This window comes from Scyliorhinus torazame, chromosome 21 (assembly GCF_047496885.1).
Source record: "Scyliorhinus torazame isolate Kashiwa2021f chromosome 21, sScyTor2.1, whole genome shotgun sequence".
In the NCBI taxonomy this organism is placed as follows: domain Eukaryota; kingdom Metazoa; phylum Chordata; class Chondrichthyes; order Carcharhiniformes; family Scyliorhinidae; genus Scyliorhinus; species Scyliorhinus torazame.
In genome coordinates this window covers 8435488-8450112 of record NC_092727.1, presented here as the reverse complement: position 1 = coordinate 8450112, position 14625 = coordinate 8435488, and the positions used below count along the sequence as shown (strand labels likewise).

The following is a 14625-nucleotide window of genomic DNA, read 5'->3' as shown; positions in this document are numbered from 1 at the left end:
GGGTTAAACACCTGAGTCTTGATTTATAAGGGGAGCAGGGTTATGGGCAGAAGGCCGGAGAATGGGGTTGAGAAAATATCAGCCATGATTGAATGGCGGAGAAGACTTAATGGGCCGAGTGGCCTAATTCTGCTCCTATGCCTTATGGTCTGATGGTTATTGTGTGACTGCTGCAGTCATGTTTTTTAAAATACTGGTTTGAAAGCCGGGCAGGCATTTTGGAGACAGAGGTGCAATTAAAGCATTGTAAAAGTTGGGCTAATGGAATTTTGCTTACATAAATTAGGTCCCTCAGGGGAGTAGATAATTAGAGACACTGTGTTTAGTTTTGGTAAGATGATGTCGGTAATAATCTAGTTACATTTTGGGCTGGTACCAGTAAAAGCAATGAAAACTACCTATCACAGGCTCCCAGGTCCCTAGAACAACTATTTTTACATAAATGAGTGGTTAGGATTTAGAATCCATCACTTGATAGGATGGTGGACACAAATTCAATAATATCTTTCACAAGGGAACTGGCTGTGCGAGGGAGAAAAAAAATTGCTTGGACATGGGGAAAAAGCAGGGGAGAAGATGAACTGCGCTGTTCCCTGAAAGTGCCAGCAGATTCAATGGGGCAAACACCTGCTTCGGTTTTGTACTTGCCTACAATTCGACAAAAGAGAGAAATAGATCTCTGAAAAACCACAGTTTAGATTTTAGACTAAAAGTAGATGATCAAAAGTTAAAACTCAAGTGAGGTTCTCTGCAGTCCTATTTCGGACGTGCTGGAACCTCACTAGGTGTTGGCATTCACATGAAACACTTTCACAATACTTATCTAAAAAAGCAAGCTGATAGGTTGCGGCAACCTACTTGTTTCCTGCATTACTGAAGTATGCTGTTCCATTCCTACTTTATTAGCACGGAGGCTAACTAAGAAGATACTAGTATTTGCAAGGCTTGCTGTCAATGATCTGCTCGTTACTGGGAAGGAGACAAGCTTGGAAGCTCAGAAATATGCTTACCTGCTGGCCCTGTGGGAAGCTGCTGTTTCTGCACAGAAGCAAATTGTTTGGCATCGGCCACAGAACTGAAGAGAGCTGCAAAGGGGTTGCTGGATATATTATTGTTGTTCTCCTGGTCAGTCATTTCTCTTCAAAGCCCACTCCATTCAGCTCCAAAGCAGGCTGAGAGGAAGACAATACAAAATATGGATGAATCATCCACTCCTTCGAGACAATGCTGACACTCAAAACTATTTCAGCATGTCACAATATGCATACACAATTGCACAGTAAAACCCTAAATTGGACAAGTGCGCTTTCACCGGAGAGAGTAAGTGACAACCCATTACAGACAATCATCCACATTTCTCTGTTTTGAGTAAACAAGCTTTTGTTTAAATAACCTGCTTCTCGCTAATCCATAATCACCTCCGCCTACAGACAACTGGGAGCCAAAGGAAATACTCTGGGAAAAGTAGGAAATTCTTGTGGTGTTCCCCTGTCATCCCTTAGGCTTCCATTCATTGACAAGTGGAGCATAAAATCTATCATGAGCAGTGTAATTGGGCAGGGTTTTTTATTTTGTAATTTTTAGACTGTGAAAAATATTCTTTATTGGAAAGAGGTAATTCAGTGGTTTTATTAAGAGCAGAAAATAGATTTACCACAAAAAAAAGCATTTTCAATCGAGCCCACCACCTGAGTAACACAATTTTAAATAACTCTAATGACTTTAAGAAACTATATAGAACCAATATGACTTTGTTGTTTGTAGGAGTTTGCGGTGTTCAAATTGGCTGTCACATTTCCTACATTACTACAGCGACTACACTGCAAAAAGTACTGCATTGGCCCGTAAAGTCCTTTCAAACATCTAATGGTCCCAAAAAGTGACATATAAATGCAAGTCTTTCTTCCTTTTCACAAGGGATCCGTGATGAAGTTTCAATTTCAATGTTACATTGAGCCAAATGCTGCCTTTGTGTAAAGCACAGTCACCGTCAGTTCTTTTGTCCATGTTTGGACCAACACAGTAATATAACAGAGAGGTCCTGGCTGAACTCATGCTGAGTAAGCTCTGCTGGATAGCACTGATGATGACACTTTCCATCATTCTGCTGGCCATTGAAAGTAGATCAATGGAGTTGTGACTGACCAGATTGGGTTTGTCCTGTTTTTTGTGAACAGGATATACCTGGGCAATTTTCTACTTTGTTGTGTAGATGCCAGTGTTGTGGCTGTACTGGAACAGCATGGCTAGGTGCACAGCATATTCTGGAGCACAGGTTTTCAGCATTATAGGTCATATTGTCTCCTACATTTAAAAAATTACTACCATGTCAAAACCACTTACTTCTCTATAAAGTGCTTCGGAACATTCTGAAGTCATAAAGGTCATTATCGAAATGCAAGTCTTTCTTTCCAATAAAAATACAAAACCACTGTAACACAAGAACAGTAGCACGGAGTAAGAAATAAAACAGAAAAGACTGGAAATACTCAGCAGTCTGGTAGCATCCGTGGAGAGAGAAAGCACACCTTAATGTCATTATTAGCCTTTAACACTACCATTTACACCCACTTTGTCTTGTGTCTATGACATGTTTGCCAATCTCCCCTGAGTTCCCACCTATCCCGGGCATTCTTTTTTGCTCCGCCTTCTCCATCACTCTCTCCAACTATATAATCCATCACATTTCTACCCCTCTTCAGGACTGAGGAGGAATCAGACGGACTTGAAACACTCACTCCACTGATGCTCTCAGTCTTTCCAGCATTTTCTGTTTCAATTTCAGAGTTCCAGCAGCCAAAGTATTTTGCTTTTATTTTAGCATGCAATGAGAACCTCCTTTAAAGTATTCCCACATGTCAATCTCACCACCCCACCCACCCCAAATAAAATCGTATTGCCTGTGGTTTTTAACACCGGTTTCCTCAACCTTTGAGCAACACTTGTAAATGTTCAAAACACAACTTTCTAGAAGAACATAAAAAAGCTAAGAGTTTGCATTTCATAAAGAATGATTAACTGGATTTTTTAAAAATGCAACGTTCCACATTCTCACGTTTTTTGTGGATTTTTGCAGATTTATTTCTAGATGGAAGCTTTGCTAACCTTGAAAAAATAAGACACATACAATCTGACTGGTCCCAACCTTATCCGTTTTTTAAAAATTCAGGATTTCTCACACAAATCCTTTTCCTCCTTCCCCCAGGCCCTTCCTTCTTCCCTGCTGGAGAAGGTATTGTCCTTGGCACAGCAGAGGAGGGGGTCAATTTCAAATCTGTACAACCTCATTCTATCTTAGGGTCCTGCCCCTTTGGATAGAGTACACAAGAAATGGGTGGAGGAGCTAGGCCGTGTGCTTACTGAGGAGGTTTGGAGAGAAGCCCTCTACAAGGTGAATTTCATTTCATCCTGTGCCAGACTGAGTTTGGTAGAGTTCAAAGTGCTACATAGACACATTAGTCAAAGGCAAGGATAAGTGGACTGTTTCGAGACATGGAGGACAAGTGTGACCGCTGTTCACTTACACTGGCTAACCACACGCATGCGTTTTGGTCTTGTCCTAAGCTTGCTGAATTCTGGATTTTCTTTTTCGACACAATATCAAAGATTTTGCAGATAACTCGAGAACCTTGACCGCTGATCGCAATATTTAATCGGACTACCCGTTTTTCTATTCAGGAGTGAAGGCAGATGTTCTTGCCTTCACTTCTTTAATTGCCAGGAGGCAAATATTACTCAACTGGAGATCTCCCTCACTAACCAAGGCATCTGCATGGATGGAAGATATGATATCAGTCTTGCATCTGGGAAAGGTCAAGTATACTGTCAGAGGCTCGGTGGGATGGTTCTACCAGAGATGGCGGCCATTCATTTCTTTCTTTAAGGACCTGGACACATTTCAAGGGTTAGGGGGTTGAGTTAATGGGGGTTAGTTTAGTAGTAGGGGTTCCTTGTTCCATTTCATCATTAATTGCCTTCCAACTTTAGATTTAGTTGTTTTTTGTTGTTGTTCATGAAATTTGTATTATGTGTATATCTTTGTCTATATGTATATTACTGCTTATATTTGATAATTCAATAAAATGCTTATTTTTTTTAAAACCCTAGGGAAAGCGGGAGAGACAGAGAGGTAAAAAGAAACAGGAGAGGACAGGAAAGTTAAAAATGGAGTTCCCAGTAAGGGAAGACACAGTGAAAATAGGAGGGCTGCCGCAAAAATGTTTAATAGTATAGAGGCATGCTATTACATGCAAAAGGTTGGAAACCACTTCACTAAGGTACTGTTACAAGATTTCCTGCAGTTCTCTGTTAACTTCAATACTTTAATTAGCAAATGTGACTGCATAGTCGATCAAGAGTAAGAGCTCTGCCTGATTTTGACCTTTTTTAGACAAGACACCAGTCCAGGAATTGAACCCGACATCTGACTGGCCAGTCTGGACTGGCTCAGTGGATAGTGTTCATGTTAGCCAAATAAATTAGTTCGAGATCACTTTGCTTTTGAAAAACAGAGTGATGAGCAGACCCATTCTTTTTGTGAGGAACCTCTGAGTTTATAGCAAACAGGTTAGAAAGACACTCAAATGTTAACCATACTTATAGGATGTTGAAACCTGATAAAGCAGATACAAACACAGATTCTAGAATTCTACATCAGGAAAGTTTTAAATATCTTCAGGGTAATTTTACAATAATCACATAGCCAGCATTGGAAAATGTATGTCGCATTAAAAGCACATCCTTTTCAAACTGAGCTTCTGCACAAATCTGGTTTCTGAACTGTAGTACTTCAAACCAAACTGAGTTACTACACTACAACAGACTTCAGCTAGGAATAGAAGCCATGCTGCCACATGAACTCAGAATAACTTGGTGTGACAATGCAAGGCGATGATAAGAGGTCGGGAGCCCATTAGCACAGCAGGCAATGTTCCAGTTATTCAAATCTGTTTATGTGAACGTGGCCAAACTTCAACCCATCATCCTTTGCTTAGAGACATAAAACCATTTTTATTATTTCCTTCAGTCTATTTCTGAAGAAGCCACAGCAGGTCTGAAGTTCTGGTCCATCAGCAACTTGCATTTCTACTGTGCGCTCGCATAAAGAAAAACAAAGAAAAAACAAAGGGAAATTGAGGACATTGAACAAGAAAGCAAAGTCTGGATAAAGGGAAGACACCATTTAAAAGTTTCTAGAGATCTGTAATGTTTATAAATATCATATAAGGAATAAATCACAAGCTACCAAAGAAGTTCAAGTAATTCTTAATAACAAAACACAATATAAACATGCTGTCCAATATTCAGATCAATCTGCTTACAAGCCATTTCTGACTATTCTGGATAATGTTTTGAGTTTGAAGATTATTTGCTGCTTTAGGTAGTGTTGCAAACTCAGTGCAGATTTAAAGGTAATAGTTTTTTCAGAAAAATGATTCTATATGTTCTTATTAAACCAGTGTAAACAGACTAAGAGGTTAAGTCAAATGTTATTGCATCCAAAACAGGTCTTACGCCAGAAATTCCTGTAATATATAAACTGCAAGGTATGGACAGAGGGGGAATATTCGCCAAGACTAGAACACTGCTGTATTGGTTATAGTGCATGCTGGTGTTTTGGACAAGCAAACGGTGGTAATGTGCTCCCTATATTATTGCTCTATCAACTTATAATTAAGCTTATTGTTCCTGTAGAGAAAGTGTGCAGTTTATATTTGGCAAACAGAAACAGTGCTGGTGGGTGACAACCTCGCAGTAGCTTAAATTAGATACTCAAACAGAGCGTTAGATTTCATTGTCAGCTGGCAAAGAAAAGTTTTTATTACTTTTGTTTTTATTTGGCCATGGATGTGGGTATCACTAAGGATACTCAATGTTGTCATTGTGGGAGTTCCAAGATTTATATCCAATGGTGAAGGAACAGAGGTACAGTTCCAAGACAAGATTCTTGTGTGGCATGGAAAGGTCAGTACTGTCAGCTGCAAGAATGTTTGAATAAAAAGGTGTACATTCATAACTTTTTGGACTGTGGGAGGAAACCGGAGCACCCGGAGGAAACCCACGCACACACAGGGAGGATGTGCAGGACTCCACACACAGTGACCCAAGCCGGAATCGAACCTGGGACCCTGGAGCTATGAAGCAATTGTGCTATCCACAATGCTACCATGCTGCCCCAATGATGCATTGGCATCGAAAGAAATTCCATCCGATCTTGAAGCGGTGTTGAAAGGATTTGTGAAAGTTGTGAATTTCATTAAATGCAGCACACTCAATACCAGGCTTTTAAAGACTGTGTTCCGACATGGGGCCCAAGCACACACATTTGTTGTTCCACACAGAAGTACGTTGGCTGTCATGGGTCATATGGTAGTCAGAGTTTACAAACTGAGTTATCAAATCCACGCTTTCTTCCCTGAAAAATCATCCCCTCTGGCTGATTTGTTTGCTGATGAAACTTGGATGCTAACTATGTCTTACCTTGCAGATAGCTTTTCAGTTCTAAATGAACTGAATCTCAAATTGCAAGGGAAGGATGACGATTGCTTTCGACATCATGAAGAAATCGATGCTTTCCAAAAGTCGTTGAAAGTTTGGCCAGTGTGAGTGCAAAGTGAAAACTAATGCTTGTCCCCCATACTGCTACAACACATCAAAGGAAACAGTGTTGGTAAGGGAGCTGTCAATAGACAGGCAAGCCTTATTCAGTCGCATCTGGCTGGGCTGATCAACAGCTTCTGTCACGACTTTCCAGAGGAGAAGTTTCAGGTTTTGAGAGAGAAGAGGTGGGTGAACAATCCCTTTTGAGTTTGAGACCCCAGAGTCAATTATTATCTTGCAGCTGACTTCAAAATAAGAAATTGAACTACTGCCCCATACCTGTGAAAGCACATTGAAAATCACGCTACAGGTCAATGAGGCTGTCAGCATTCTGGAATAGAGGCTCCACGAAGTATTCGGTGCTGAGTAAAACAAGTATTTTGTTGCTTTTGCCATTCACAACAACCTACATAGGAGAGACTGGCTTTTTTGTCCTCACAAAGATGAAGACGGCACAAAGGAACTGGCTGAACTCTGCACCCGATATGCGCAGAGCCCTCTCCTCCTGTGAACCTGATGAGAAATAAGCTGTACTTCTAAATTCTCAAGCAATATTACAAATTTGGTGAGCCACGGTTGTTATCACTAAACGTGATGCATTTCAGATTTTCAGCTGACCTCTCACCTTGGTAACCATGTCTAATGCTGCAGGGAGAATTTCTCTCTCAACAACAGTGTGGGGCATTTTCTTTTTAGCTATGCAGTAAGCTTCCAAAAGAGAGGCTAATTGTACTTTGTCATTAAATGTTAAATTTCTGCTAAGGACTTCAGTTGATGATTTCAGTTCTCGCTAGATCCTTAAAAAAAAATTCAAGAGGTTTTTTCCCCGAGCTCTAGTTAATATTGAGTCTTTAGGTTCCTTTGCAGTTTCCAGGGTTTTAAGCTATTATTCGCCAATACTTCACTGCATATAAAACACTATTGATCTTTGCAACCCGATTTGTATTGGCACAATTAACAAAACCATACTTCAAGAAATCACCTTTATACTACTTTGTTCCAGATTTAAGTCTTGTCTTTGTAGGATGGTCACCAGAGGCCCTGGCACTCTGTGCAGAGCTAACACTGCCCTGGATCTCCAGAGGATAACACCATCTTCTTCAACAGTTAGTTATTGTCTTTTCATGAGGAAGGGCTTCATGTCGTCTATGGGGTGTCCTCGGATACCGCCGCTGAGGATTGAAGGGCCTAACTTGGATAAAATGGGGTCCTCCTGAATCCAAAGCTCGGATCTGTTTTGCAGATACTGGCGAGATACCTAAAAGTTTAAAGTCAGGATGACTTCTTTCAGCGCCAGCAACAGGGCTAAACTCATGGGCAGCGGGAGACAACTCAAGAGCTTCCGTGTTGGCAAACACACTCCAGGACGGTACTCGAGGGAGTATTCATAGGCCGCCAGTATGAAGGCCCAATGTTAGATCTGAACCGGAGAGGGGGGGGGTCGTTGCTTTAACTTCTATGATAAGGCCCAAAGGCTTGTGGTCTGTTATGATTTCAAAACGTCGGCCATAGACATACTCCTTCCTTTTTTATTGGTGAATGACAACGTTTAGCGTCCGCCAGGTTCTTGGACGATTTACAAAGGGTTTCTCTGTGCCATCGACCCATCGATGTGAGAGGATTGCACCCCACTCCACATGGAGAGGCATCACAGGTCAGTATTAGTTCTTTTCTGGGATCATAAAAGTCCAGTATATTCGAGGACAGCAGTTGCTGTTTTGTGATTGTGAAGGCATCATAAGGCCCGCCATGACTACCTCTGATGTTTTATCAGCAACATGTGTAGGGTGACAACTAAGTGGCCAGATTTACGATGAATTTCCCATAGTAATTTAATCGGGCCTGAAAAAAAATTCAACTCTGTTGTATTTTGCGGAGTCGGCGCCTTTTTGATGGCCTTCACATAATCCATCATGTAGGCATTGCTGATCTACCTGGTACCCTCAGTAGATCACTTCATCTGCCTGGGACCATCAGTAGATCACTTCATCTGCCTGGGACACACATATCTTTCTCTTATCAGAGTTGTCTTCGGAAGCTTTTTAAAAAGGCTGCTCAGAATCCCGTGCTTGATCCTCGTCGCCATTGTAATAATTCCAGGAGGCGTAGACTAAAATGTAAAGCAGGTTTATTCTCCACCACAAATAAGGCCGCAGGTGCAGTACACAAAACAAATGTCCCAGCTTGGGACTATCGGGAACTGCTGGCCGGTTCTGGGGATCATAATTTAAAGGCCAGCTGGTGAGCCCCTATTGGGCGGGCCTCTACCCACGTTACACAGAACTCACATTCTATGAGGTCCATGGAGAGATCAATCAACGATTTCCTGTAATCTTCGTGAGAATTTTAACAACATCCCTAAGAACCACAGGTCTGGTACCATACATAAAGTTACAATTCTCCCATGCTATACATTATCCTGACACCTCATTCTCTGTCCACACAACACTGTGCAATGAAGCACACAGGAATTGTGCCAAAATGGCAAATGAAACTTGAATCCTTCACATCCCCCCCTCCCCCCCGCAGTTTTACCTATTTTGCCCAGGAGAGAGGAAAACCTTTTCATTCGGTTTCCTCAACAGGATCAGACTGTGGAACCTGTGCTCTCACATCAAGCCAGTGTTTTATCATTGAATCTCCATACAGTATTTGAAGGAATAACAGGAACAAGTTACAAGCCCTTCAAAGTTTGCAATTAATCAAATACACCCAACGCTCAATAGGAATATAGGATCACGAGAATTGCTGGACAAAAAGACCAAGATTCATTCAGTTTGCTTTCTACCATCATGGCGGTCACATGATACAACAATGGAGTTGTGGCCTAATCATAGCGATCCATCTCTATCAGTTATCAATTAGGCTGCAAGAGACTCTGACAAGACACATAGAAACCAAAGAATTACCATAGATTTTACAGTGCAGAAGGAGGCCATGCAGCCCATCGAGTCTGCACCGGCCCTTGGAAAGAGCACCCTACCTAAGCCCCACGCCTCCACCCTATCCCCCTTTATCCCCACCTAACCATTTTGCCTAAGGGCAATTTAGAATGGCCAATCCACCTAACCTGCACATCTTTGGACTGTGGGAGGAAACGGAGGAAACCCACGCACACACGGGGAGAATATGCAGACTTCTCACAATGACCCAAGCCGGAATTGAGCCTGGGACCCTGGAGCTGTGAAGCAACTATGCTAACCACTATGCTACCGTGCTGCCCTAAAGTGATGAGGAGCTTTGGGGACCATCGAAAGATAGTACCGCATTACATTACAGTTTTCACAAACCCTGGATGTCTGAAAACATTTTACAGCCAATAGTCACTGTAATACTAAAAGAAAACAAATGCAACAGCCTATTTGTGCACAGCAACTCCCACAAACAGCAATCTGAAATGAGCCGATAATCAGTTTTTAATGATGTTGGCCAGAGAGAACTCCGCTGCTCTTCTTCAAAATAGTGCCATAGGATCTTTTATATTATCCTGAGCAGGCAGACGGAGTGTCGGTTTTATGTTTCATCCAAAAGACATCACCTCTGATAGTCCAGCACTCCCTCATTATCGTACTGGAGTGTCAGCTTAAATTTTATGTTTAATCGAGACATGAGTCTACAACCTTCTCACTTTGGCATGAATGCTAGCCAGAGATCCAGCATCACCTGTTCCTCCAAAGCATGCTGCACGTGCCACATATCATGTCTCAAATTGCTCCAAACTATGCCCCAAAACGTCACTTTCCGAATTTGCCGCCGTGCAATCAGAGAGGTGAAGGCCAAGACATCGGCCTTCCTCCTCTCTATGAGCTCCGGCTTCTCGGAAACCCCAAATATCGTCACCAAAGGATCCGGGTCCACCTCCTCCTCCACTATCCTGGCTAAACACTCCCGCCCAGAATCTTCCCAATTTTTCACAACCCCAAAACATGTGCGTGTGATTCGCTGGCCCCCATCCACACCCTTCACACTCATCTGCTATCCCCTTAAAGAACCCACTCATTCTCACCCGAGTCATATGCACCCTGTGCACCACCTTAAACTGTATCAGGCTCATCCTTGCACAAGAGGTCCCGTTTACCCTACGCAGTGCCTCACTCCATGCTCCCCAACTGATCTCCCCTTCTAACTCCTCTTCCCATTTTTTGTTGATCTTCACCACCCACTCGCCTCCCTGCTCCCCAGCCACTTGTATATATCCCCAATTCTTCCCTCCCCTTCCACATCTGGAAGCAGTAGTCGATCCAGCAGGGTATATCCCGGCAACCTAGGGAACCCACTCCAGACCGTTCGCGCAAGGTCCCTAACCTGCAGATACCTGAACTCACTCCCCCTCGGCAGCTCTACCCTCTCCCTTAGCTACTCCAGACTGGCGAACCCTTCCTCCAAATACAGATCCCTCACCTTGACCAGCCCCACTTCCCTCCACCTCCTGTATACCACTATCTATCCCCCACCCCCCCCGGCTCAAAATCATGATTCTCGCACAGCAGCATTAGCACCGACATCCCTTCCACCCTATGTCTCCTCAACGGATTCCATATCTTCACTGTAGACTGCACCACCAAGCTCCTTGAATACCTACTCGGAGCCATTGGCAATGCTGCCATAACCAAAGCCCTCAAACTAGACGCCTTACAAGGTTCCTACTCCATCCTAACCCACTCTACCCCTTCTCCTTCCCACCACCGCCGCACCTTGTCCACATTCGCCGCCCAATAATAATGAAGCACGGTCAGCATCGCCAACCCTCCTGCTGCCTCTGCAGAAGGGTCTTCTCCACCCTTGGCACCTTCACCGCCCATACAAAGTCAGAAATGATCGTGTTTACTTTCCGAAAAAAGGCCTTTGGTATAAAGATCGAGAGAGCTTGAAAGATAAACAAGAACCTCTGCAAAATGTTCATTTTCACCACTTGGACTCTCCCCGCCAGCGTTAAGTGCAGTATATCCCACCTCTTAAGAACCTTACCACTATTCTCCACCAGCTTTAAGTTCCACTTATGGAGCCCGTCTATTCCCTCGCTACCTGAATCCCTAAATACCTAAACCTATCCCTTGTTATCGTAAATGGCAACCACCTAAATTAGCCCGCTGTGCCAGCTCATTCACCAGGAATACCTCGCTTTTCCCTACATTCAGCACGGTAGCAATGTGGATAGCACAATTGCTTCACAGCTCCAGGGTCCCAGGTTCGATTTTGGCTTGGGTCACTATCTGTGCGGAGTCTGCACATCCTCCCCGTGTGTGCGTGGGTTTCCTCCGGGTGCTCCGGTTTCCTCCCACAGTCCAAAGATGTGCAGGCTAGGTGGACTGGCCATGATAAATTGCCCTTAGAGTCCAAAATTGCCCATAGTGTTGGGTGGGATTACTGGGTTATGGGGATGGGGTGGAGGTGTTGACCGTGGGTAGGGTGCTCTTTCCAAGAGCCGGTGCAGACTCGATGGGCCGAATGGCCTCCTTCTGCACTGCAAATTCTCTGATAATCTATGATTCAGCTCGTACCCTGAGAACCCTCCAAACCACCCCAGCAGGCCCATAATCCTTCCCATACTCTCCAACAGATCCAAAACATACAGCAAGAGGTTATCGGCATAGAGTGACATCCAATGCTCCCTCTGTCCCCTCAATACCCCCGCCACTCTGCCGACCCCCCGAGAGCCATCGCCAATGTCTCTATGGCCAACGCAAACAGGTGGACAGAATTCTTGGGCGAGCAACGGGAAAACTCTTTAACAGGTCATAAAAATCCTCAATCACAGTAACAATGATCACAAGGGTCTTCAAAATGGAACAAAAATGACTTGGTTTTAGTTTAGCCTGTTGGTCAGAAGATAATAATAATGACCTTCATTGTCACAAGTAGGCTGTAATGAAGCTACTGTGAAAATCCCCTAGTCGCCATATTCTGGCGCCTGTTCGGGTACACCAAGGGAGAATTCAGAACGTCCAATTCACCTAACAGCACGTCTTTCGAGACTTGTGGCAGGAAACCGGAGCACCCGGAGGAAACCCACGCAGGCACGGGGGAGAACGTGCAGACTCCAGGCAGACGGTGAGCCAAGCTGGGAATGGAACCTGGGACCCAGGCGCGGTGAAGTAACTGTGATACCGCGCTGCCCTTCAGCGAGCTCGCTGCACACGTACTCCTTCAGCCTTCAGGGGCCAGGCTGACAAACTGGTCAGAGGGGGGCGGGGGGGGGGGGGGGGGGGAGGGTTGAGGGGGAAATCTTCAGACAAAAGAAATATTTTGCTCTGTATCCAATACAGAGGGGGGGGGGGGGGGGGGAGAAAAATTAGCAGCAAAGGAGCCTGGTGTCCAGCCAGCTGGCCTGGAAACTTGGGGCCTACATAACACACAATATCAAGCAGCAGAGAGATAAAGTCCTGAGAAATTCATATCAAATATTTACATTAAACAGTCATTAAATTAACACAATAGACAGGGCCAATTCTAACCTCAGGATGGGGGGGGGGGGATACAACAAAAACTCCCGGAAAGTACTGGTTAAATATAAACTCATTAAATATAGGTTTGGGTGTAAGAAGCAGGCCCGGGGCTGGGTGAATCAATGGCAGTCAGCTGGGAGGACCGGGAGGAGGGGGTGATCCCGGGGGCTGAGGGCAGAGGCGGCTCAGTGTGTTTGTACCGATTACCCGGTCGTTATGATCTAGAATCATTGTTTGGGGTGGGGGGGAAGGTGGGGAAACGGCCCGGCTCGAGCAGCCCTTACCTGGGCTCTGATTGTCCGTCCGTGCGGGAGGCCCGGGCACCCTGCGTGCGTGCGTGCGCGCCGCCCCGACCCGACGTCGCGTCAGGACGATCGCTCCACCCTCCCGCGCGGCAGACTGGCCTCCAGAGACCGTGACGTCACCACCCTCCCCCCCCCCGGACGAGACGTCGGCGCCGTCACCACGCCCCTCTCCCGGACGCGCCCGCGCCGTCACCACGCCCCTGCTCCTCCTCCCGCCCGTGCCGTCACCACGCCCCTGCTCCTCCTCCCGCCCGTGCCGTCACCACGCCCCTGCTCCTCCTTCGCGCCCGCGCCGTCACCTCGCCCCTCTCCCGGACGCGCCCGCGCCGTCACCACGCCCTCTCCCGGACGCGCCCGCGCCGTCACCACGCCCCTGCTCCTCCTCCCGCCCGCACCGTCACCACGCCCCTCCCACCCCCTACGCGCCGCGCCGTTACCTCGCCCCTCTCCCGGACGCGCCCGCGCCGTCACCACGCCCTCTCCCGGACGCGCCCGCGCCGTCACCACGCCCCTGCTCCTCCTCCCGCCCGCACCGTCACCACGCCCCTCCCACCCCCTACGCGCCCGCGCCGTTACCTCGCCCCTCTCCGGGATGCGCCAGCGCCGTCACCACGCCTCTCCCCCCCTACGCGCCGTCACCACGCCCTCTCCCGGACGCGCCAGCGCCGTCACCACGCCTCTCCCCCCCTACGCGCCGTCACCACGCCCTCTCCCGGACGCGCCAGCGCCGTCACCACGCCTCTCCCCCCCCTACGCGCCGTCACCACGCCCTCTCCCGGACGCGCCAGCGCCGTCACCACGCGTCTCCCCCGCTACGCGCCGTCACCCCGCCCCTTCCCCCAGACGCGCCCGCGCCGTCACCCCGCCCCTCTCCCGGACGCGCCCGCGCCGTCACCACGCCCCTCCCCCCGACGCCGTCACCCCGCCCCTCTCCCGGACGCGCCCGCGCCGTCACCCCGCCCCTCTCCCGGACGCGCCCGCGCCGTCACCCCGCCCCTTCCCCCAGACGCGCCCGCGCCGTCACCCCGCCCCTCTCCCGGACGCGCCCGCGCCGTCACCACGCCCCTCCCCCCGACGCCGTCACCCCGCCCCTCTCCCGGACGAGCCCGCGCCGTCACCCCGCCCCTCTCCCGGACGCGCCCGCGCCGTCACCACGCCCCTCCCCCCGACGCCGTCACCCCGCCCCTCTCCCGGACGCGCCCGCGCCGTCACCACGCCCCTCCCCCCGACGCGTCACCCCGCGCCTTTCCCCATGGACACCAAATGGTCTCTCG

The 14625-nt window shown here is 47.2% G+C and overlaps 1 protein-coding gene across 2 annotated transcripts in view; it reads right to left on the bottom strand.

The window, feature by feature from the left end:
- Window positions 1-13467, bottom strand: part of ube4a (ubiquitination factor E4A (UFD2 homolog, yeast)) — a 64877-nt gene extending 51410 nt beyond the window's left edge. The window contains exons 1-3 of one of the 2 annotated variants that reach the window (XM_072486447.1): window positions 13331-13432; window positions 2344-2431; window positions 1011-1172 (exon numbers count right to left, since the gene is read on the bottom strand). In XM_072486447.1, coding sequence (XP_072342548.1) covers window positions 1011-1134 — 124 coding nt within the window. In that variant the 5' untranslated portion in view covers window positions 1135-1172; window positions 2344-2431; window positions 13331-13432. Of the gene's footprint in view, window positions 1-1010; window positions 1173-2343; window positions 2432-13330 lie in introns of both variants that reach the window. The other variant, XM_072486446.1, reaches the window with a different exon arrangement.
- Between the last annotated feature and the right edge of the window lie 1158 nt (window positions 13468-14625).